General features: G+C 40.3%; 1 protein-coding gene across 5 annotated transcripts in view; it reads right to left on the reverse strand.

Moving 5' to 3' along the window:
* The window catches only part of EFCAB6 (EF-hand calcium binding domain 6), a 381524-nt gene that overhangs the window by 220633 nt on the left and 136249 nt on the right, over positions 1–24642 (reverse strand). For 4 of the 5 annotated variants that reach the window (XM_049884607.1, XM_049884608.1, XM_049884610.1 and 1 more), the window contains 2 exons: positions 6853–6963; positions 4474–4597 (listed from right to left, as the gene is read on the reverse strand). In XM_049884607.1, the coding sequence (XP_049740564.1) occupies positions 4474–4597; positions 6853–6963 (235 nt within the window). The remainder of the gene's footprint in view (positions 1–4473; positions 4598–6852; positions 6964–24642) is intronic. The other variant, XM_049884609.1, reaches the window with a different exon arrangement.

Genomic DNA, 24642 nt, shown 5'->3' on the forward strand with positions numbered 1-24642 from the left:
ATGCCATGCCATTCCTCTTAAAGTTGTTGTTCCCGGCACAGTAGACCATATAATTGTCCAATTCAAAATGGCCAATACCAGTCCATTTCAGCTCACTGATGCCTAGGATATCAATTTTATGCATCTCATCTCATTGATTACTTCCAATTTTCTTAGATTCATACTTTGTACATTCCAGGTTCCGATTATTAATGGATGTTTGCAGTTGTTTCTTCTCATTTTGAGTTGTGCCACATGAGCAAACGAAAGTCCCAAAAGCTTGACTCCATCCACATCATTAAGATCAATTCTACTTTGAGGAGGCAGCTCTTCCCCAGTCGTCTTTTGAGTGTCTTCCAACCTGAGAGGCTCAGCTTCTGGCACTACATCAAATAATGTTCTGCTGCTATACATAAGATTGTCATTGGCTAAATCTTTTCAGAAGTACACTGCTGGGTCCTTCTTCTTGGTCTGTCTTAGTCTGGAAGCTCAGCTGAAACCTGTCCACCATAGGTGACCCTGCTGGTATCTGAACACTGATGGCATAGCTTCCAGCATCACAGCAACACCCAAGCCCCTACAGTACGACAAACTGATAGACATGTGGGGCAGTAAAAAATGTACTATCCAACTATTTTGTGAATTAACAAAGTACGTCTGGCAATAACGAATGCCAAGGTGCAAAGCGAGAGTAATGCCAGCTGTGATGGTTATGTGTCAACTTGGCTGGGCCATGATTCTCGGTGGTTTGGCAGTTATGTGATGATGTATTTTGTCAGTTATGTAACTATATCATTTGGCAGTTATGTAATGATGTAGTCATCCTCCATTTTGTGATCTGATGTGGTCAGCCTCCACTTTTGCATAACGTGGACTTTCACTTAACAACCTGGTCTTTGGAACCTAACCGTGTCATGAGTGAGAAATGGGTGTAATTTATTCTCCTCTTTTATGCTATTGTCAATGGAAGTATTTTCTTTAGTTCATTCTGGACTGTTCACTGCTAGTTCACAGAAATATAACTTATTTTTGTGTATCAGTCTTGTATCCTGCAACTTCGATGAACTCATTTATTAATTTTAGTAGTTGTGTGTGTCTGTGTGTGTATTCCTTAGAAATTTATACATACAAGATCATATTTCCTGTGGATAAAGACAGCTTTATTTCTTCCTTTCCAATCTGAATGCATTTTATTTCTTTTATCTGCCTGGCTGCACTGTTTAGACCCTCTAATACCATGTTGAGTAGAAGTGGTAGGGGCAAACATCTTTGCCTTGCTCCCAATCTTAGGAAGAATGTTCAGTCTTTCACCATTAAATATGATGTTTGCCGTAGGTTCTTCACAGATGCCTTTTAACAAGTTGAGGAAGTTCTTTTATTCCTAGTTTGTTGAGAGTTTTACCATGTATCATAAAGGCAAGTTAGATTTTTCAAATGCTTTTGCTGCATCTATTGAGATGATCATATGATTTTGCCCTTTATTCTAATATGGTATATTACATTACTTGATTTTTTTGAAGTTAAACTGACCTTCTATTCCTGGGATAAATCCCATGTTGTCATAACAGTTAATATTTTTATACCAGTATACTAACATTTTGTTGAGAATTTTTGCAACTATATTCATTAAGGATATTGGTCTGCAGCTTTTTTGTGATGTCTTTGTCTGTCTTTGGTATCAGGGTAGTATTGGTCTCATTGAATGAACTCGGAAGTGTTCCTCCTCTATTTTCTGAAGGAGTTTGTGAAGGATTGGTATTCCTTCTCCAAGCAGTCTTTGCAGTTTTCAGTGTAGAGAATTTGCATATTTTTTGATAGACATATTTCTAGGTATTTGATTATTTAAATATTATTATAAATGCTATTTTAAAAATTTCTATTTTTTTATTTTTATTGGTGTTTTTAGGAATAGTATTGATTTTTGCATATTGACCTTGCATCCAATGACCTTCTAAATTCTATTACTAATTCTAATACATCCTTGTACATGCGTTTCGATGTCCTTTTTACAAAATCAAGTCATCTGTGAATAATAACATTGAGAATAAGAGAAGCAAACAGGCAGGATACAAACAGTTCATGGGTGATAGAAAGGGAGCCACACCTGATTTAAATGTAAGAGATTGGGATGATTGGGGTCCACCTGAAGAAATGGTGGCAGTGTTTGGAGGCAGCACATATAGCTACTTGAGATGTTTGACTCTAGGAGCAGATTCAAAGCAATCTTTCTTCTATTAATTCTGCATCCCTCTCTATAGCGGGAGAGGGACCTGTGAAACATCCAGCCCTGCCTATTCCTGGCTCTCACTGTCTGTTCTCATTCTTGTTTAATTTCTTCCATATCCCAAAATATGGCCAAGGCCAAGGCAAGTGTGTGTGTGGTAGTGGGGGGGAGTCCCACTCTGAAACCATTTACCTTTCAACTGGAAGGCATTTTACCATTATTACTCTTCTGTGATGGTGCAGTGGTTAACCACGTGGCTGTTGACTGAAAGGTCAGTGGTTCAAACACAACAGTCACTCCATGGGAGAAAGATGTGGTGAATCTGCTCCCATAAAGATTACCAAAACCAAAAAAAAAGACCAAATCCATTGCCATCGAGTCAATTCCGACTCCTAACGACCCTATAGGACAGCATAGAACTGCCCCTAGGGTTTTTAAGGAGCGTGTAGTGGATTGGGACTGCTGACCTTTTGGTTAGCAGACGAGCTCTTAACCATTTCGCCACCAGGTTTCCTAGGAAACTCTGTGGGGACACTCTACTCTGTTCTATAGGGTCGCTAGAGTTGGAATTGACTCAGTGGCAACGGGTTTGTTTTTTGGTGATACTCCAGAATACAAAGTCATCATTGCCAGGGGCTTTATATTCTTCATCTGTGTGTTTAGCCTAAGTGCCAACACAGCCCAACACAGGGCGGCTACTCATTTCTTAACCGATATTATGTGTCTGTTGCTCTGTAGCTCAACCATTCATCGACGACTTTTAAACAGTCTGACATTTGAAGTCGTTAGCATTATTACAGGCCTCCATTAATGGGGATGAAGATTTCACCATTCTTAATTAAATTGCTTCTGCATTATGCTAAATACAACCTGAGGTGGGTGAATACACAGAGCCTTCATTTTGGAGGAAGTTTAGCTACTATATGACCAGGCAGCTCCATCCAGTGCTTACGTGTATGTTTGGAGCCAGGAGGCTCCTACTTACCGGCTGGGTAGCCTCGGGCTGGCTACTTTAACCCCTATGCTCACTTTCTTATCTGTCAAATACAAATAACCCTTTCCTCACAGAAGTGTGAAGAGGCGGCTATGAAATAACACAAGCAAATTGCTTAAAACAGTGTCTGGCACATAGTAAAAGCCAAAAGCCCAAACCAAACCCACTGCCGTCAAGTCAATTTCGACTCATAGAGACCCTGTAGGACAGAGTAGAACTGCCCCATACGGTTTCCAAGGAGCACCTCGTGGATTCAAACTGCTGACCCTTTGGTTAGCAGCCATATCCCTTGAACACTCAATATTATTGTTCATTCAGAAAGAGCAAGTCATGTAGTGCTCCCGGTAGTTAATTATACTAGGTATACTAGCTAAAATGTCTCCACAGGAAAACATAACCTCCTATCTCTGAGTCCACTCTATGTTTGGAAGCAGAGGAATAGAACTATGGTGTCCAACACAGACAGCTAATGGCCAAACCTTGACATCCACCTCTAGCCAATGGGGGCTTCTCCCCAGGCCACATCCTGTTAACTTACAGACTTCCCCTTTGTCAGCAGCCTTTGGAAGGATGGCGCTGAAGCCAACTAACTCCCCTGGAGTTTGAAATTTTTTGTACACAGTCATATTTGAGCCCGGGGAAAAGTAAGTCACTGTCCTCCTCATTATTTACTAGAGATGCAGTTATGGAATCGTGCTCAATAAATATCATACTTGGGAAATGCCCCTCTATATCAAAAGTCTCCAAGTGCTACTTTCTAAAACAAACATTAAAGTGGAAGAGGAGCTGATGTCTAAAGCAAGAGAAAGCAAGTTGCAAATTCATGAATTAGCTTGCCATCTGTTGTACAATTGAAACAGGTTATTTTGGAATGAAGAAAATGTTCCTGTTACAGGCGACAAGTTGGTTACAAGATGATAAAGTCTAAGGCCAGGTGAGGGAGGGTCAACCAGTGTGGGTAATTTGTTAAATGAGCAATTAAGGATGACTAGTCACTCCATTCTTAACAAGGAGAACACACTGTTCTCAAGCTATCGGCATTTATCTTACTGTACTGCAATTATTTGTATATCACCTGTCTTCCTAACTAGACTCAATTCTTGAGGATGGGATTTGTAACCCCAAGCACTCACAACAATTCTTAGCATATAATAGGAGCTCAAAAAAACGTTTGTTGGATAAATGAGTCGATGTGCAGTTTTTATCAGTTTCGTTGTGAGTGTTAGCATTCTTAGAGACAATGAATTTTTCATCAGGGAAGGGTTCAAAATCTCACGTTGTTGAACAGCAGTAAGGCCTTCTTCAAAGACGTAAAACGATCTTCAGCATGTCTTGATAACTTTGTGATAATATTTTCCTTGTTAGGCTGGTTTCTAGAGTTGATGTTGCTAGAGTTGATGCTGTAAGAGGATCAAAGGAAAAACAGGAATAAGATTATGCTCTTGAACTTCCCTCTTCCGTAATGCACAAAAGCACCTTCCCAATAGCCATATTAATGCTTTATTTGTGGATGGCTCTTCTTCCTAAAAGTGTAAGGCACTTCTGTGTGTTGATCTGCCACTTGGTCCATGTGATGCCTAATAATGGAGATGGCACGGGTGTAGTTCCCATCGGAGTTATTAGCTTTGCTTTACAGTTACCCCCACCCATGCTGACTAACGTTGGGTAGACACTTTGCAAATCTGTGCTTTTGATCTCAAAATAGACCAGGAAAAGGAGCACTGATCACTGCTAAGGCCTCAGTTACGGCAGCAAGATCAGAACCATCATCTCCCTGTGCAGGCGGCATATCGCGCAGACACTTCCACACGATAAAGGAGCACACAAATTTCCAGTTCTAAAACTGTGAGGCTTACAACCTTCAGAACGTCTCCTTTCAACTGACAAGGGCCATAGCCACCTACACGATTGGACTCTTCCCCTTTACCACCCCTCGCTTTCACCTCCTGAGCTCAGGGGTCCATCGGTTCACATGTGTGCCCTTGAAGGCCTATGATCACCCACTCTGGAGATCAAAACCAACTCTATACGAACTCGGATCAGAACGGTGGGCTTCCATATCTCATAACAAAATATGTTGGCCTCCCCTTTTTCAATGTTCAATTAGATAGTTCTCATTTTCTGTTAAATGAAGGATGACAGTGAATCAGCTTACCTACTGAGCAATTCTCACATTTGTCTTGAGCTTTTATTGCTGTGTCCATATAGCCACGTTAGCTTTTTCGACTGTGTAAAATGTAAACACACACACACCTACCACTCCTTCTGAGCAACATACAAACTGGTCCCAACTCAGAGTTCCCCATGTGGCTCCCTGGTACCGAGTTTTTCTAAAAAAACACTAAGTCTCGCATGGAAACGTTTCACTGGGATTTCTCCACAGCGGCACCCTTGACGTTTGGAGCTCGGTAACTGTATCGTGCGTGTAGGATATCTAGCGGCATCCCTGGCCTCCACTGGTTGTGCAGAGGTTAAGCATTCTGCTGCAAACTGGAAGGTCGGCAGTTTGAACCCACGCAGCAACTCCCTGGGCGAAAAGGCCTCGCAATCTGCTTCCGTAGAGATTTAAAGCCCAGGAAGAAGCCCTGTGGGGCAGTTCTGCTCTGTCCTATAGGGTCGCTATGAGCTGGAATCGACTCAATGGCAACAGGTTTGTTTTGTTTTTATTTCCGGCCTCTACACATTTTTTTTTTTTTTTTTTTTTACACATTAGCTGTAAGGAGCACCTGTCACCCTGCCGTGATAAACAGAAATGTCTCCTGACATTGTCAAATGTCCCCGGGCGGTGGGAGGGGTAGGAGGGGAAAGAACACTATTGTCCCCTACCCAGTTGAAAACTACTGTTTTAAAGTAAATAAAGTTAAATTTTTAATTCTTACAGCCCTGGACGAGGTACTATCAGACAAGAAAATTACATAGAGAAAGAAAGTTTCACTTAAGAACTGAACTCACCCCGGGAACAGGGAGGGAGGGCTTTGAACACCGGAGGGCCGGGAGCCAGGACAGTCCATTAAATATTCATAAATCTCTGAGACACGGATAGGACCCAGTGAAGTGGGAGCTAACTCTGGTATGTTTTACTTTGCAATACAGCGCAGTGCGTTCAATGGACGTGCCAAGGTTATAAAGCCTGTTTTTCCTCTAAGATTTATAGGTGGTAGTTGTTACATGCTGTCGAGCTGATTCTGACTCATGTAGGACAATCAATACGTGATGCCCACCAACATAAACAAAATACATCACAAAGCAGATGTCTACGTTCTAAAGTGTCCTACTATTATTTGTTAATATTTGGGGGCCCCCCCACAATGTATGTGGCATTGTAAACCTGAACTTGTAATAGACACCAGAATGAAAACAGCAATCCCATGACCCACAGGGGAAACAAGTTAACATATATTGTTCCTTTTCATATAGAAACCTATTACCGTTGAGTCGATTCCAACTCATAGGGACCCTATAGGACAGAGTAGAACTGCGCCATAGAGTTTCCAAGGAGCGCCTGGTGGATTTGAACTGCCGACCCTTTGGTTAGCAGCTGCAGCACTTAACAACTACACCACCAGGGTCTCCATACTATGATGTGTAACTAAAATTTAGTCCTTACGTGGAAGTAGGAAGTATCTGGATTTTAGGCTTTTTGTGTTTTACCTACCTATTTCTTCTTGCCATTGGAACTGAGCCACTAAATGACAACCATGGAGGATGGTAAAATGATGTTAGAAATTGCTTCCAATTGATTTTAGCAGTGGTTTTAAGTCCAAATCTGGATTTAAAAAACAGAAATATTAAACATTTTTTTTTCTATAACACTGCCTGGATTAGGTGCTTAATACTGAATTGAAAACGGCAGCGATGAATTTATACGAAGCTTCAAATCCAAGGTAAACAAAAGAGTCTAGTAAAATAGTGCCACAAATAGATTTCTTTACGAGCAAGAAAAAACAAACAGATTATACGTCTCCATGTCTCTATATTCTATTAGTGATGGCAGACACTGGAGGAAGGAACAAAGGGGGCTGATTAAAATTCTAAACATCCATGAAACAATTCTTTCAAATTCATCATTTTGCTCAATTACTGTAGCAGGAAGAATGGCCACCCAAAGACGTCCACGTCCTACTTCCTGGCAAGAGGGGCTTTGCAGATGTGATAAAGGGTACGGACTTGGAGACAGTGAGAGTATCCTGGGCTAGCCAGGTGGGCCCAGTGTGATCACGTGAATTCTTAAAACGGTAGACCCTTTCTCCGCTGCAGTCAGAGAAAGAGATGTGACTACAGAAGAAAGGCCAGAGAGAGACGGCACTCCTGGCATTAAGATGGAGGACGCGGATCAGGAGCCAAGGAATGTGGGTGGTCTCTAGAAGCTAGAAAAGGCAAGAACACAGATTTGCCCCTGGAGCCTCCAGAAAAGAATGCAGCCCTGCTGACACCTTGGTTTTAGCCCCGTGGTAAGACTCATGTTGGGCTTTAACCTATAGAACTTAAAGATAATAAATTCGTGTTGTTTTAAGCCACTAGTTTTGTGGCTTAAAAAGGTTTATGGCAGCAAAAGAAAATGAATCTAGACTTAAAGTCTTAGCAAGAATTTCAAAATTGGAAAATAAATTATTCAAAAACAAACTTCCTTAGTTGATTATGGTCTGATGACTCAGGGCCCAATAATTCCAGTTTCAGGAGATGCCAGCAGGAGTGGCCCCATGGGAACTCAGGTTTAGGATTCTGAACAACCAGAGGCCAAATCCTTGCTCCTTCACTGCCTATCAATGTGACCACAGGCAAGTTGCTTACTATTCTCATTCTCTCTTTTTCCCATCTGTAAAGTGAGAATAATAATATCTGCTGGGAGGCCAGATATTATTTAAAGTGTTAAAAAGGAAAGATAGCACTTTGAGGACTAAGGTGCACCTGATCCAAGCCACAGTGTTTTCAATCGCCTCAAATGCATGTGAAAGCTGGACAGTGAATAAGGAACCAAAGTATTGATGCCTGTGAATTATGGTGTTGTCAAAGAATACTGAATACACCATGGACCGCCAGAAGTACAAACAAATCTGTCTCGGAAAAAGTACAGCCAGAATGCTCCTTAGAAGTAAGGATGGCGAGACTTGGTCTCACTTTGTTTTTTGATGTTATCAGGAGGGACCAGTCCCTGCAGCAGGACATCATGCTTGGGAAAGTAGAGGGTCAGTGAAAGTGAGGAAGACCCTCAACGAGGTGAATTGGCACAGTGGCCGCAACAATGAGCTCAAGCATAACAACAATTGTGAGGATGGTGCAGGACCAGGCAGTGTTTTATTCTGTTGTACACAGGGTTGTTATGAGTCGGGACTGACTCGATGGCACCTAACAACAACAACAACAACAACACTGGGAGGATTGCTGTAAGGATTAGAGCTGATACAGCAAAAAACCCCTATCTCATTGCTGGATAACCAGCAAGTGTTTGACAACATACTCTAATCTACTATGTAGTGCCTTCCTTTTTCACTAAGCATCTTCCATCTTTCCATAGCAGGGTGGCAAAAGGTAGTTTTGGCTGAGGTCCTTATACAAGGGATATGAGACACCACAGTGAGCATGAGACTGACTATCCTCTTTGATTGCTAAACATGAGAAAGAACTGGCTAGACAAATTTAAACTCTTTACCTACATCAAGGGTATTACAAAGTCCAGAAAACAGTAGATAAGAGAGAGGATTTGGGGGAGAAAATCTTTTGGTATGCTGTCAGTCATGATCCCGAACAAAGTGGGTGGTGGAGGTTGCCTACCCCTCTCCTCAAGCCTCATGAGATCTGGTTCCCCTCAGACAAGTTGACACGTGTCCGGAGCAATCGGGAGTGCGATGGATCAGTGCTTGACTCCCATGGAAAAATCTTCCAGGAGAGAGGAGAAGCCAATGGTTGACAAAAAAAAAAGAGTTGTGGGGCTGCTGGTTGGCTTGCTCTACCAGAGTGACCAGGGCAATAATGCACGAGAGATTCATGTGGATAGGATGTGGGCTACATGAAAAAGACAGGATGTGCACAGACAAGCACACACGGGGTCATCTCTGCTCCTGCCCAAGACGGCCACCTGGAGGAGCAAACAGACCTTAAAAAGAAAAGGTATAGTTATTCCCGATTTCCAGGGGCTGAGGAGGGAATAAGCAACCAGTTGGAATGGAGATGCAGTTGTCATTATAAAAGGCACTATGGCTATGGGATCCTTTGTAATGGGGGCGTTATAGACCGAACTGTGTCCCGCAAAAGTGTCTTCAACTTGGCTAGGCCATGATTCCCAGTATTGTGTGATTGTCCACCATTTTGTCATCTGATGTGATTTTTCTGTGTGTTGTAAATCCTGCTTCTGAGATGTTAATGAGGCAGGATTAAAAGCAGTTATGTTAACGAGGCAGAACTCAATCTACAAGAGTAGGGTGTGTCTTAAACCAATCTCCGTTAAGATATAAAAGAGAGAAGCAAGCAGAGAGACATGGGGACCTCATACCACCAAGAAACAAGAGCCAGGAAACAGCACATCCTTAGGACGTGGAGTCCCTGTGCTGAGAAGCATCTCGACCAGCGGAAAACTGATGAAAAGAACCCGACCCAAGAGCCGACAGAGGGAGAAAGCCTTCCCCTGGAGTTGGCACCCTGAATTTGGATTTCTAGCCTTCTAGACTGTGAGAGAATAAATTTCCCTTTGTTAAGGTCATCCACTTGTGGCACTTCCGTTCCAGCAGCACCACGTAACTGAGACGGGGGATCCAAAGAACCAACAAAGTCACCCCGGAAGAAAGCAGCTTTAAACACTTCGGGGCACAGAGGATGCCGCTGCAAGCTCACAGCAGCGCCAGCCGCGTAAGAACTCTCACGCTCCACTCTCTCTCTCCTTCTGTTCACTCTAATCCTTGGAGATGTCAGAAACTGAGTTTGCAAAACGAGGAAGGGAGGGAAGTTCAAGTGGGGAAATGAGAAGAAATCACTCATGTCCCCTTTATTCTTGCCTCCAACAGACCCTAACTGGGTGAGGAAACACAATTCACCTTCAAATCAAGTCTACAGCTTTGACTACTGCATGATACTGGCTACTGAAGTTGCTAAACTGAGGCTCTTTGTATTACCCAGGACAAAGCAGAAAAACCAAGTCTGCTCAGGTTTTCATTCAGGGGAAAAGAACAATCCAACTGAGCACATTTAAATTAACAGCAGGAAACAAAATTAAGTGGCTTTAAGTCCATGATCTTGCTAGTTCAGCTTTGGTTACATACCCAGCTACTCATCCAGCTATCCATCCATTCACACATCCACAAACAGGACCAAGCTACCATCTTCTTTCACTTGGATTAATTATTGGGATAATCAGATTGGTCTCCTTGCACCTACTGTTGCCCTCCTCCAATATATTTCCACACTGTAGCCACCCTAATCTTTTTGAAAGGAAGACCTGATCATATTACTCTGTTGCTTAAAATCTTTCCATGACTCCCATTGCTCTTAGGATAAAAACTAAAATCCTTCTGTGGTCTACAAGCCCACATAGTTTGCCTCTGCTGACATTTCTAGCCTCATCCTATGCCATCCTCTCCCTTCTCTTAACTCTAGCCATATCAGCCTTTCAGTTCTTCAAGACGGCCTGTCATAGGTCCCTTAGACTTGTTGCTTCCTCGACCAATTCCGTCTACGCTCATCATTACCTACCTCCCATAATTAACTCAAAAACCTGTTGCATCAATTCTGACTCAAAGCGACCCAACAGGATACAGAAGAACTGCCCGTAGGGTTCCCAAGGAGCGGCTGGTGGATTCAAACTGCCAACCTTTCGGTTAGCAGTCAGTAACTGAACCACTTCGCCACCAGGGCTCCATAGTTAATACATTTAATTCTATTCCTCTTTCAAGTCTCAAGTCAATCATCACATCACCAAGGACGCCTTTCCTGATTTCCTTGACCCCTATCACCCTCTGTCACAGCACTATGTCTTCTTTCTTTGTATCACTCATCACTATTTAAATACTATTATTATTGTTGTTGATACAGCAGTCAACACTTCTATAACACTTTTACTCCGACTATTATTATTATTATAGCGACCGACGCTCAATAAATGGTCATTACTTCCACTTCTGCAATTAGCACTATGTGCATGGTCATCAGAAAGAGAGATTGATTTATTGATTCTTTTTAGGTACGCATGACAAAATCTAAAAAGGTAGACTGTGGAGACAGTGGTTTGGTGTACTACTCTCCTCAGGAAAAACAAAATCCCATCACTCGTGTTCAGCCTTTCCTCCTCAGACCTTGCTTACTGCACTGACATACGTTGTCAGTACTACATATTCTCACCTTAAATTTCAGCAAGTTGGACATTAATTTTCTATAATGGAAACATTGTGACTCCTATAAAATAGAATCAGCTTCAATATACTATGTTTAAGAAATTATCCTGCTCTTTAGGGAAGACATCAGATTAGACCCTCACATCCTATCATATACTAAAATAAATTCAAAATGGATTAAAAAGTTAATGTAAGAAGTAGGACCACTAGTAAAGCCAAGAAGAAAATCTAAGTACATACTCATCTAATATTTGGATAAGAAAGCAAAAACTAAGAAAGAAATCTCAAGCTTATCTATTTAATTATATTTACAATATATAATTTCTGTATATTAGAAATACTAAAACAAAACTTTAAAGCCAAAAAACAAGCTTACAAAGTTATCTATCATAAATGTGCATAATATATTCTTAATATTCTTAAAATATAAGGTGTTTATACAAATTAATATGAAAAATACTAAAACTTGGCTTCCACTTCCAGTAATGACTAAGATCCTACTAGATCGACCCTCCTACAGCTAATCACTATTATTCGGGGCATAATACCAAAAGCAGCTACCTGCAAACACTAAAGAATGAACACCAAGTCTAGTGGGGAATCCACACTTGGAGGAAGGGAGTTGTGGGGAATGAGTTCCCATTCTTCCAGGCTGGGCTGAGCACAGTCACTGTATCATGACAGTGCCAGGAAAAAACAAAACAAAATTGTAGCCTTTATGACCTGCAGAACTGGAAGGCCAAAACCAGGTAAATCATGGCCAGTAAGGGGAAAGGAGGAAAATCTAGAAGAATCATACAGAATCCCAAAATTCTATCTAACCACATTTCTGACGAACTTCTGAATCATGAAAGCTTAGAACAGACTCCAAACAGCTTAGGTAAACACAGAAGATCTGAACTAAGATTAGAGCAGCCACCCAAAAAGCAGAGTATGCACTTTTTGTCCAACCAAAGTAACTGCCTACTAAAACAAAATAAACAATTGCCATTGGGGAAAAAAATTACAGAATCCAGAGTCTCCCCAATTTAACATTCAAAATGTCTAGGATACAATTCAAAATTACGGTACATATGAAAAAACAGGAACACGGAACACAGTAAAAAGAAAACCAACTGCGATGAACTCCAAGATGACCCAATCATCACTGTCAAATTAACAAAGATTTTAAAAGCAATGATTATAACTATTCTCAATGAAATGAATGAAAATATACTCAAAATGAATAAAAGAATAGGAAATGTCAGTAGAAAGCAGAGAAATGAAAACAATAAAAAGAGAACTAAATGGAAATTCTAGAATCAAAAAAATACAATATCTGAAATAAAAATTTCACTGATGAACTTAACATAAGAATGGAGAAAAAGAGGAAAGTGTAAATGAACTTCAATACAGACCAACAGAAATTACTTAAAGTGAAGAACATAAAGAAAATATATTTATAAAATAAATAGAACCTCAAGGACATGTTATATAATGTCAAATGGTCTAGCATACATGCAATTTGAGTTCCAGGTGGAGAGGAGTGAAATAATGGGCTAGAAAAAAATACTGACGAAATGACAGCCAAAATTTTTCCAAACTTGATGGAAGGCATACATTTACAGATTTGAGCAGCTCAACAAACACAAAGAAGGATACACACAAAAAGGGCCATTCCAAGGCACATCATAATTACAATATCTGAAGTCAAAGGGTAAACTTGAATGCATCAAGAGAAAAACAACTCATTATATATGAGGGGACAAGAATTTAATTAGTATCTGACTTTTCATCCAAATTGTGGAATCCAAAATAAGCGGAACATCATGAAGTGCTAGAAGAAAAAAAAAAAAAGCCCAGAATTTTGTATCTAAGAAAATTATCCTTCAAAAATAAAGATACGTATACATTAAAAATAATAATAATAACAAAATCCATCATTAGCAGCCCTACGAAACCCAAAAACCCATTGTCATTGAGTCGATTCCAACTAATAGCAGCCCTATAGGACAGAGTAGAGCTACCCCATAGAGTTTGCAAGGAGATCCTGGTGGATTCGAACTGCCAACCTTTTGGTTAGCAGCTGTAGCACTTAACCACTACATCACCAGGGTTTCCTCAGCAGCCCTATACCTCAATAAATGATAAAGGAAGTTTTTCTGCTTAAAGGGAAATGAAAGCAGATGGAGACATTGGCTCCTCAAAAGCACATGAAGGCAGTATTCGAAATGGGAAATATCTGAAAAAATACAAAAGGCTTTTTTATTTTTATTATTATGTTTTTTTTGCCTCCTGATTCCTTTGCAAAACATTTGTTGTTGTTGTTGTTAGGTGCCGTTGAGTCAGCTCTGATTCATAGTGACCCTATGCACAACAGAACGAAACACTGCCCGGTCCTGAGCCACCCTTACAATCATTGCTATGCTTGAGCTCTTTGTTGGAGCCACTGTGTCAAACCATCTCCTTGAGGGCCTTCATCTTTTCCACTGACCTTGTGCTCTGCCAAGCATGATGTCCTTCTCCAGGGACTGATCCCTCCTGACAACATGTCCCAAGTATGTAAGACGCAGTCTCGCCATCCTTGCTTCTAAGGAGCATTCTGGTTGTACTTCTCCCAAGACATTTGTTTGTTCTTCTGTCAGTCCATAGTATATTCAATATTCCTCGCCAACACCACAATTCACAGGTGTCAATTCTTCTTCGGTCTTCCTTATTCATTGTGCAGCTTTCACATACATATGATGTGATTGAAAATACCACGGCTTGGGTCAGGCGCACCTTAGTCTTCAAGGTGACATCTTTGCTCTTCAACACTTTAAAGAGGTCCTTTGCAGCAGATTTACCCAATGCAATGTGTCTTTTGATTTCTCGACTGCTGCTGCCATGGCTGTTGATTGTGGATCCATGTAAAATGAAATCCTTGACAACTTCAATCTTTTCTCCGTTTATCATGATGTTGCTCATTGGTCCAGTTGCGAGGATTTTTGTCTTCTTTATGTTGAGGTGCAACCCATACCAAAGGCTGTGGTCTTTGATCTTCATTAGTAAGTGCTTCAAGTCCTCTTTACTTTCAGCAAGCAAGGTTGTGTCATCTGCATAACGCAGGTTGTTAATGAGTCTTCCTCCTATCCTGATGCCCCGTTTTTCTTCACATAGTCCAGTTTCTTGGATTATTTGCTCAGCATACAGATTGAATAGGTATGGTGAAAGAATACAACCCTGATGCACACCTTTCCTGACTCTAAACCAATCAGTATCCCCTTGTTCTGTCCAAACAACTGCCTCTTGATCTATCATGAGGACAATTAAGTGTTCTGGAATTCCCATTCTTTGCAATGTTATCCATAATTTGTTATGATCCACACAGTCAAATGTCTTTGCATAGCCAATAAAACACAGGTAAACACCCTTCTGGTATTCTCTGCTTTCAGCCAGGATCCATCTGACATCAGCAATGATATCCCTGGTTCCACGTCCTCTTCTGAAACCAGCCTGAATTTCTAGCAGTTCCCTGTCGATATACTGCTGCAGCCGTTTTTGAATGATCTTCAGGAAAATTTTGCTTGCGTGTGATATTAATGATATTGTTTGATGATTTCTGCATTTGGTTGGATCACCTTTCTTGGGAATAGGCATAAATATGGATCTCTTCTAGTCAGCTGGCCAGGAAGCTGTCTTCCATATTTCTTGGCATAGACGAGTGAGCAACTCCAGCACTGCATTTGTTTGTTGAAACATCTCAAATGATATTCCATCAATTCCTGGAGCCTTGTTTTTCACCAATGCCTTCAGAGCAGCTTGGACTTCTTCCTTCAGTACCATCGGGTCCTGATCATATGCCACCTCTTGAAATGGTTGAACATCGACTAATTCTTTTTGGTATAATGACTCTGTGTATTCCTTCCATCTTCTTTTGATGCTTCCTGCATCATTTAGTATTTTCCCCATAGAATCCTTCACTATTGCAACTCGAGGCTTGAATTTTTTCTTCAGTTCTTTCAGCTTGAGAAACGGCGAGTGTGTTCTTCCCTTTTGGTTTTCCATCTCCAGCTCTTTGCACATGTCGTTATAATACTTTACTTTGCCTTCTCGAGATGCCCTTTGAAATCTTCTGTTCAGTTCTTTTACTTCATCAACTCTTCCTTTTCCTTTAGCTGCTCGACGCACAAGAGCGAGTTTCAGAGTCTTCTCTCACATCCATCTTGGTCTTTCCTTTCTTTCCTGTCTTTTCAGTGACCTCTTGCTTTCTTCATGGATGAAGTTCTTGATATCATTCCACAACTGGTCTAGTCTTCGTTCACCAGTGTTCAAGGTGTCAAGTCTATTCTTCAGATGGTCTCTAAATTCAGGTGGGATGTACTCAAGGTCACATTTGGGCTCCCGTGGACTTGCTCTGATTTTCTTCAGTTTCAGCTTGAACTTGCATATGAGCAATTGATGGTCTGTTTCACAGTTGGCCCTGGCCTTGTTCTGACTGATGATATTGAGCTTTTCCATTGTCTCTTTCCACAGATGTAGTCAACTTGATTTCTGTGTGTCCCATCTGGCGAGGTCCATGTGTATAGTCGCCGTTTATGTTGGTAAAAGAAGGTATTTGCAATGAAGTCGCTGGTCTCGCAAAATTCTTTCATTCGATCTCTAGCATTGCTTCTATCACCAAGGCCATATTTTCCAACTACTGATCCTTCTTCTTTGTTTCCAACTTTCCCATTCCAATTGCCAGTAATTACCAATGCATCTTGATTGCATTTCGATCAATTTCAGACTGTAGCAGCTGATAAAAATCTTCTGTTTCTTCATTTTTGGCCCTAGTGGTTGGTGCGTAAATTTGAATAATATCCGTATTAACTGGTCTTCCTTGTAGGCATATGGATATCATCCTATCACTGACAGCGTTGTGCTTCAGGATAGATCTTGAAACGTTCTTTTTGATGATGAATGCAACACCATTCCGTTTCAAGTTGTCATTCCCATCATGGTAGACTATATGATTGTCCAATTCAGGATGGCCAGTAGCAGTCCATTTCAGCTCACTAATGCCTAGCATATCCATGTTTATGCGTTCCATTTCATTTTTGACCATTTCCAATTTTCCTAGATTCATACTTTGTACATCCCAGGTTCTGATCATTAATGGATGTTTGCAGCTGTTTCTTCTCATTTTGAGTCGTGCCGCATCAGCGAATGAAGGTCCCCAAAGCTGTACTCCATCCACACCATTGAGGTCGACTCTAGTTTGAGGAGGCAGCTGTTCCCCAGTCATCTCTTGAGTGCCTTCCAACGTGGGGGGCTCATCTTCCAGCACTGTATCAGACAATGTTCCGCTGCTATTCATAAGGTTTTCACTGGATAATACTTTTCAGAAGTAGACTGCCACGTCCTTCTTCCTAGTCTGTCTTAGTCTGGAGGCTCAGCTGAAACCTGTCCCACATGGGTGACCCTGCTGGTATCTGAATATCAGTGGCATAGCTTCCAGCATCACAGCAACACGGAAGCCCCCACAGTACGATAAGCTGACAGACATGTGGGGGTTACAATATATACGGCTGCTTAAAGCCAAAAATGTATAACACTGTCTTCTGGGTTTTATAATGTAGATAGATATAATACCCATAGCATAAAGACCATGGAAAGGCAGGATGTAGACCTAAATGCTTACACAGATTCTACATGTTATAAGAAATGATACAATATAACTTCATGTAGACTAGGAACAGTTAAGGATGCATACTATAATCCCAAGAACAACCATTACAAATTATTCAAAGCATCCCCCCAAAAAATGGTTAAATTAAAATGGAATTCTAAAAAAATTAAACATCAAATAATCCAAATAGAAGGCAGGAAAAATAGAGAGAGAAACAAAGAAAAGAGGGAACCAAGGGAAAAAAAAGGGGAAGGCCTACGCTCAACCATATGAACTATTACATTAAATGTTAATAGACTAAGCACTCTAATTAAAAGGTAGAGATTGTCGCAATGGATAAAGAAGCAAGACCTACTACACTTACGCTGTCACAAAAGATGCATACTTTAAATATAAAGACAGACTTAAAGTAAAAAGAAAAAGATATGCCATACAAACAGTAAACATAAGAAGGCTAGAGTAGATATATTAATATCAGACAAAAAAAACCCAAACCCATTGCCGTCAAGTAGATTCTGTTTCGTAGCAACCCTACAGGACAGAGTAGAACTGTCCCATGGAGCTTCCAAGGAGCTCCTGGTAGATTTGAACTGCCGAACTTTTGGTTAGCGGAGCTAGCACTTAACCACTATGCTACCAGTGTTTCCAAATATCAGATAAAAGAGATTTAATAATTAAAATTTGTACCAGAGATAAATAAGGATATTTCATAATGGTAAAAGGCTGAATTAATCAGGAAGATGTAGCAAACGTAAATGCATACACTTAGTAACAAAGCTCCAAAATACATGAAACAAAAATTGAAAGAATTAAAGACAGGAAATAGATGATTCCATAATCACAGTTGGGGATTTTAACATTCTTCTCTCACCAATTAACTAGACAAAAAATAAGCAACAGCATAGAATTTTTGAACAACATTACCAACCAACTTGATCGAACTGATATTTACAGAGCACTGGTGCGGTGGTTAAACGCTTAGCTGCTAACCAAAAGGCTGGTGGGTTCGAATGAAGCGCTCTGTGGAAGAAAGATGTGGCAGTCTGCCCCAGTAAAGACTACAGCCTGGAAACTCTATGGGGCAGTTCTACTCTATCCTATAGGGTCACTATGATCAGAATTGACTCAACAGCAAGGGGTTTGGTTCTTGGCGATACTCCGGAGTATGAAGTCATCATTGCCAGGGGTTTTATATTCTTCATCTATGTGTTTAGCCCAAGTGCACAGTGCAGTCCAGGGTGGGGTGGCTACTCATTTCTTAGCCGACATTAATGTTTCTTAACCGACATTAACATTGTTGATCTATAGTTGTACAGTACATCAATGGCTTTTAAATATTATTTTTTTCCTTTTTTTTTTTTTTTTTGGTTTTATGTCCAACAACTCCATAAGCACATTCTTTTCAAGTGTCCGTGGCATGTTCATCAAGAGAAAACATAAAACAAGAGACTACAGTACAAAAATTAACAAACTTATAAAGACTGAGATCACAAAGAGTACATTCTATGACCAAAATAGAATTAAATAACTTTTTTTTTTTAATGATATATAGTAAAAGTCCATATATTTGAAAACTAGGCAACACACTTGGGTCAAAGACAAAATCACAAGAAAAATTATTAAATGTTTTGAAATTAACGATAAGGAAAACACACCATGTCAAATTTTTTATGTAACTAAACCAGTTCTTAGAGGTAAGTTTATAGTTTTAAGTGCTTATATTAGAAAAAAGATAGGTCCCAAACCAATTACCTAAGTTCCCACCTTAAGAAATCAGAAAAAGAAGAACACCAACCCACAGAGCAAGAGAGCTGAGTGTCTTCAGGCAGGAGGCTGGCTGGTGGAGTGGGGTGCCTCTGGGCGCTTGCCGAGAGAATTAGGCTTGCTGACCCACAGAATGAGAGACCTGAGCACTTTCAGGCAGGAGGCTTGCTGGCAGAGTAGGGTGCCCCCAAGCACTTACTGGCAGAGCTAAAGAACTCTGTAACACTTGCCCAAGCAGGGCAGAGGCCGGGCCAGCCAAGAGACCCAAGGGGCCAAGGGGTTGAGGGTCCACGGGCCAAGAGGCTGAAGGCCAGGGAGGAAATAATAAATATAAAAGTAGAAATCAATTAAATAGCATAGGAACAAACAGCAGAGAAAATCAATGAAACAAAGATCTTATTTTTTAAAAGATCAATAACCTTTAGCTAGGCTATTTAAAAGATAAAAAAAAACCTATGTCAGTAATACAAGAGGAAATATCATTAAAGATCCTATAGGCGTTAAAAGGATAATGAGGCACAGTCCATACTAATAAGTATAAAGTTTTGAATAAATAAATAAATGGGAGAAAAAAGACAAATTTTCCATGTAGAAGAATTCCAAATAATTAATATACATACGATGCCCTTAAAGAGATAGAGCATAACTCCCCACTCCTTAAGTGTAGGCTGCATATTATAACTTTCCCCCAAAGAGTACAATATGGAAACAGAGAGAGAGAAAACAGTAACTTTACACTGGAGCAACTTTAAAAACACTACCTTACAACTCATCCAAGGAAAGTCATGGAAGCTCCATAACACATCCAAATTCCCTGAGGGACCGAACTACTGGGCTGAGGGCTGTGGGGACCATAGTCTCAGGGAACATCTAGCTCAACTGGCATAAAATAGTCCATAAAATGTTCTACATTCTACTTTGATGAGTTCTATCTAGGGTCTTAAAGCCTGTGAGAGGCCATCTAAGACTCCACTAGTCTCACCCCATCTGGAGCTAAGAAGAATGAAGAAAACCAAAGACACACGGGAAAGATTAGTCCAAAGGACTAATGGACCACAACTACCACAGCCCCTATCACACTGAGTCCAGCACAACTAGATGGGGCCCAGCTAACACTGACTGCTCTGACAGGGATCACAATAGAGGGTTCCAGAGAGAGCTGGAGAAAAATGTAGAACAAAATTCTAACTCACAAAAAAAGACCAGACTTACTGGCCTGACAGACTGGAGAAACCCGGACAGTACAGACACCGGACACTCTTGTAGCTCAGTAACAAAGTCACTCCTGAGGTTCACCCTTTAGCCAAAGATTAGATGGGCCCATAAAACAAAACGAGACTAAATGGGCACACTAGTCCTGGGGCAAGGACAAGTAGGAAGGAGGAGACAGGAAAGCTGGTAATGGGGAACCCAAGGTCGAGAAGGGAGAATGGTGACATGTCGTGGGGTTGGTAATCAATGTCACAAAACAATATGTACTAACTGTTTAAGGAGAAGTTCATTTGTTCTGTAAACTTTCATCTAAAGTACAATAATTAAGAGAGAAAATAAAAAATAAAAACTCTATCCCACGCCAGGTGATCAAGATTAATATCCACAGTGATAAGTCATATTTATACGATGGGATAATAATGACACTTAGCCTCTGTGATCTTCCTCCCAAAAACACATTACACAAGTCTAATCAGGAGAAACACATCAGACAAATCTCAACTGACAGACATTCTACAAAATATCTGAAAAGTAATCCTCAAAACTGTCAAGATCATCAAAAATAAGACTGAAAAACTGTCACAACCAAGAGGAGCCTAAGGAGACATGGCTACTAAATGTAATGGGGTACCCGATACGGGATCCTGGAAAAGAAAAAAGGACATTAAGGGAAAACTGACAAAATCTGAGTAAGTATGGACTTTAGTTAACAATAAATATCAGTACTGGTTCACTAATTGTAACAAATGCACCACACTAATATAAGATGTTAATGATGGGGAAACTGAGTGTGGAGCTTTCTATACTATCTTTGCCACGATTCTGTAAATCTAAAACTATTCTAAAATAAAAAGGCTATTTTAAAAAAAGGATAATGAAGAAGTATAATGAATAACTTTATGCAAATAAATTTGACAACTGACATGGAATTTTTTGAAAAATACAACTTGCCAAAACTGACTCAAGAAGAAGCAGAAAACTTGAGCAGTTATTTGTTAAAGAAACTAAAGTTGTAACTTAAAACATTCTCACAAAGAAAACTCCAGGCCCAGGTGGCTTCTCAGGTTAACTATATCAAATATTTAAGGAATAAATAATGCCAGTCACTCCTGGGGTCTTAAACACTAACAAGTGGCCATTTAAGATGCATCAATTGGTCTTAACCTACCTAGAGCAAAGGAGAATGAAGAACACCAAAGACATAAGGGAAAAGATGAGCCCAAGAGACAGAAAGGGCCACATGAACTAGAGACTACATCAGCCTGAGACCGGAAGAACTAGATGGTGCCTGGCTACAACCAATGACTGCCCTGACAGGGAACACAACAGAGAACCCCTCTTGGAGCAGAAGAATGTGGGATGCAGATCTCAAATTCTCATAAAAAAGAGCAGACTTAATGGTCTGATTGAGACTGGAGGGACCCCAGAGGTCACGGTCCCCGGACCTTTTGATAGCCCAAGACAGGAACCATTCCCAAAGCCAACTCTTCAGACAGGGATTGGACTGGACAATAAGATAGATAATGATACTGGTGAGGAGTGAGCTTCTTGGCTCAAGTAGACACATGTGACTATGTGGACAGCTCCTGTCAGGAGGGGAGGTGAGAAGGCAGAGGGGGACAGGAGCTAGTTGACTAGACACAGGGAATATAGGGTGGAGAGAAGGAGCGTGCTGTCTCATTAGGGGAAGAGCAACCAGGAGTACATAGCAAGGTGTGTGTAACTTTTTGTATGAGAGACTGACTTGATTCATAAACTTTCACTTAAAGCACAATAAACAAATAAACAAATTTTAAAAAAGAAAACAAAATATTGCCAGTCAGAAAGCAGAGGGAAAGGAAACACTTCCCAACACATCTCTGAGGCCAGTGTTACCTTGATCCCAAAAGCAAACAAAGATTTGATAAGAAAACTTTAGACCAATATGTTAAAGATGAATAAAAATTCTTCACAAAATTTTTACAAATAAAATTGAACAATATATAAAAAGGAGAAATGGGGTTTATCTCAGGAATGCAAGGTTGACTTAACATTTGAAAATCAATCAATGCTATTTGGCATATTAACAGAATACAGGAGATAAACCATGTAACAGCCAGAATAGGTGCACAAAAAGCATTTGACAAAATTCTATATACATGATACAGATTGTCAGAAAATTAGGAATGGAAGGGACTGCTTTAACCTAACAAAAGGGCATCTACCAAAAACCTATGGCTAACATCACACATGATGGTATAACACAGAATGCTTTCTCCCTAAGATCAGAAAAAAAGACAAGGATGTCCAATATCACCACCTGTATTCAACAATGCATTGACGGTTCTAATCAAAGTAATGAGACAAGAAAAAGAAATAAAAAGCGTACAGATTGGAAAGGAAGATGTAAGCCAGCCTTTATTTGCAGACAACCTGACCTTATGTACAGAACACCAGGGAATCTATACTAAAGGTACTAGAACTAATGTTTCAGCGATTGGCTGCTAACTGAAAGGTCAGCGGCTCGAACCCACCAGTTGCTCCGTGGGAGGAAGATGTGGCAATCTGCTTCCACAAAGATTTACAGCCTTGGAAACCCTATAGGGCAGTTCTACTCTGTCCTACAGGGTTGCTATGAATCAGAATCGACTCGATGGCAAGGGGTTGGGTTAGAACTAATTGTGAATTTAGCAAGGTCCCAGTGTTCAAAGCCAACACAGGTAGTCCCTGACTTACGATGGGGTTAAGTCCTGATGGCTCCGTTGTAAGTTGGTTCTGGTGCAAGTCAAATACCTCACCTTTTTGGTTAGTTTTCATTATCACTGCCTTTGATTATCAGTGTCTTTATAAATCTGATCTTTGAGGGCTGGCATGAGAATGAGAAACATCAGCAAACTATGAGCTGCAACCCTGAATGAAGTACGTATTACTAACAATAAGATCCACAAAAAAAGAAAAAGGACAGTCCTAAGTGTGGTTCATCGTAACTCAAATACATCATAAGTCAACTGTAAAAAAATAAATCATATCCTAGTTTTTAGCCATGAAGAGTTGGTAAACTATTTTTTTAATTCCATATACAATCCAAAAAAAAAAAAACAGGAATAAATTAAACAAAAGGTGTAAGATCTGAGAACTGTAAACAATAAAACCTTGTGTAAGGACATTAAAGACCTAAATAAATAGAAAGATTTACCATGTTCTTGGGGCAAAAGACCGAATATTGTTAAAGTGGAAATTCTCTCCAAAGTACTCAGAGTTCAAGTCTGAGAAGATTTTTTAAAACGTAGTGACAAACTGATTCTAAAAGGAATATATAGAAAGGCAAAGAACCCAGAATAGTCAAACAATTTTGAAAGAAAGAACAAGTTTGGAGGACTTAGACACCTGATTTCAAGACTCACCATAAAGCTACAGTGGTCAAGAGAGTGTGATATTGGTGTAAGAACAAACACATAGATGAATGGAAGACAACAGACTTCAGAAAAACACTCACACTTACATGACCAATTGATTGTCAACAAAGGTGCAAAGTCATTCATCAGAAAAAGCGTAGTCTTTTCAACAAATGGGGTGGAACAACTGGACATCAGTATAGCAACAGGACTAACCTTGACCCTTACCTCATATCCTACACAAAAATTAACCCTTCCATGCCTGCAGTATATATAGCGACCATGAATTTTTTCAGCCTCTGGGGTTTATTGAGAAGCTGCCATGTTAGTAAGAGTGCATGCTGCCACAAGGCAGGGGATTTCGTGACTGTTTGAAACTGAAGAAATGCGTGTGTGCCACAAATTACTGTTTTTATAGGGTATTTTTTTTTTTTAATCAGGTGTCTGAATTTTTGGTAGGAAAAATTGAAATTCTGAAAATTTTTATTTGTTACACATCTGTTGTTGTTGTTGTTGTTGTTAGGTGCCGTCGAGTCTGTTCCGACTCCTAGCGACCCTATGCACAACAGAACGAAACACCGCCCGGTCCTGCGCCATCCTTACAATCGTTGTTATGCTTGAGCTCACTGCTGCAGCCACTGTGTCAATCCACCTCATTGAGGGTCTTCCTCTTTTCCACAGACCCTGTACTTTGCCAAGTATGATGTCCTCCTCCAGGGACTGATCCCTCCTGACAACATGTCCAAAGTACGTAAGATGCAGTCTCACCATCCTTGCCTCTAAGGAGCATTCTGATTGTACTTCTTCTAAGACAGATTTGTGAGAGGAGACTCTGAAACTTGTTCTCGAACGTCGAGCAGCTAAAGCAAAAGGAAGAGTTAATGAAGTAAAAGAACTGAACAGAAGATTTCAAAGGGCGGCTTGAAAATACAAAGTAAAGTATTGTAATGACATGTGCAAAGAGCTGGAGGTAGAAAACCAAAAGGAAAGAACATGCTCGGCATTTCTCAAGCTGAAAGAAATGAGTAAAAAAATTCAAGCCTCAAGTTGCAATACTGAAGAAGTCTATGGGGAAAATATCAACTGATGCAGAAAGCATCAAAAGAAGACGGAAGAAATGCACAGTCATTATACCAAAAAGAATT

Source organism: Elephas maximus, chromosome 4, assembly GCF_024166365.1.
Source record: "Elephas maximus indicus isolate mEleMax1 chromosome 4, mEleMax1 primary haplotype, whole genome shotgun sequence".
NCBI classification, from domain to species: domain Eukaryota; kingdom Metazoa; phylum Chordata; class Mammalia; order Proboscidea; family Elephantidae; genus Elephas; species Elephas maximus.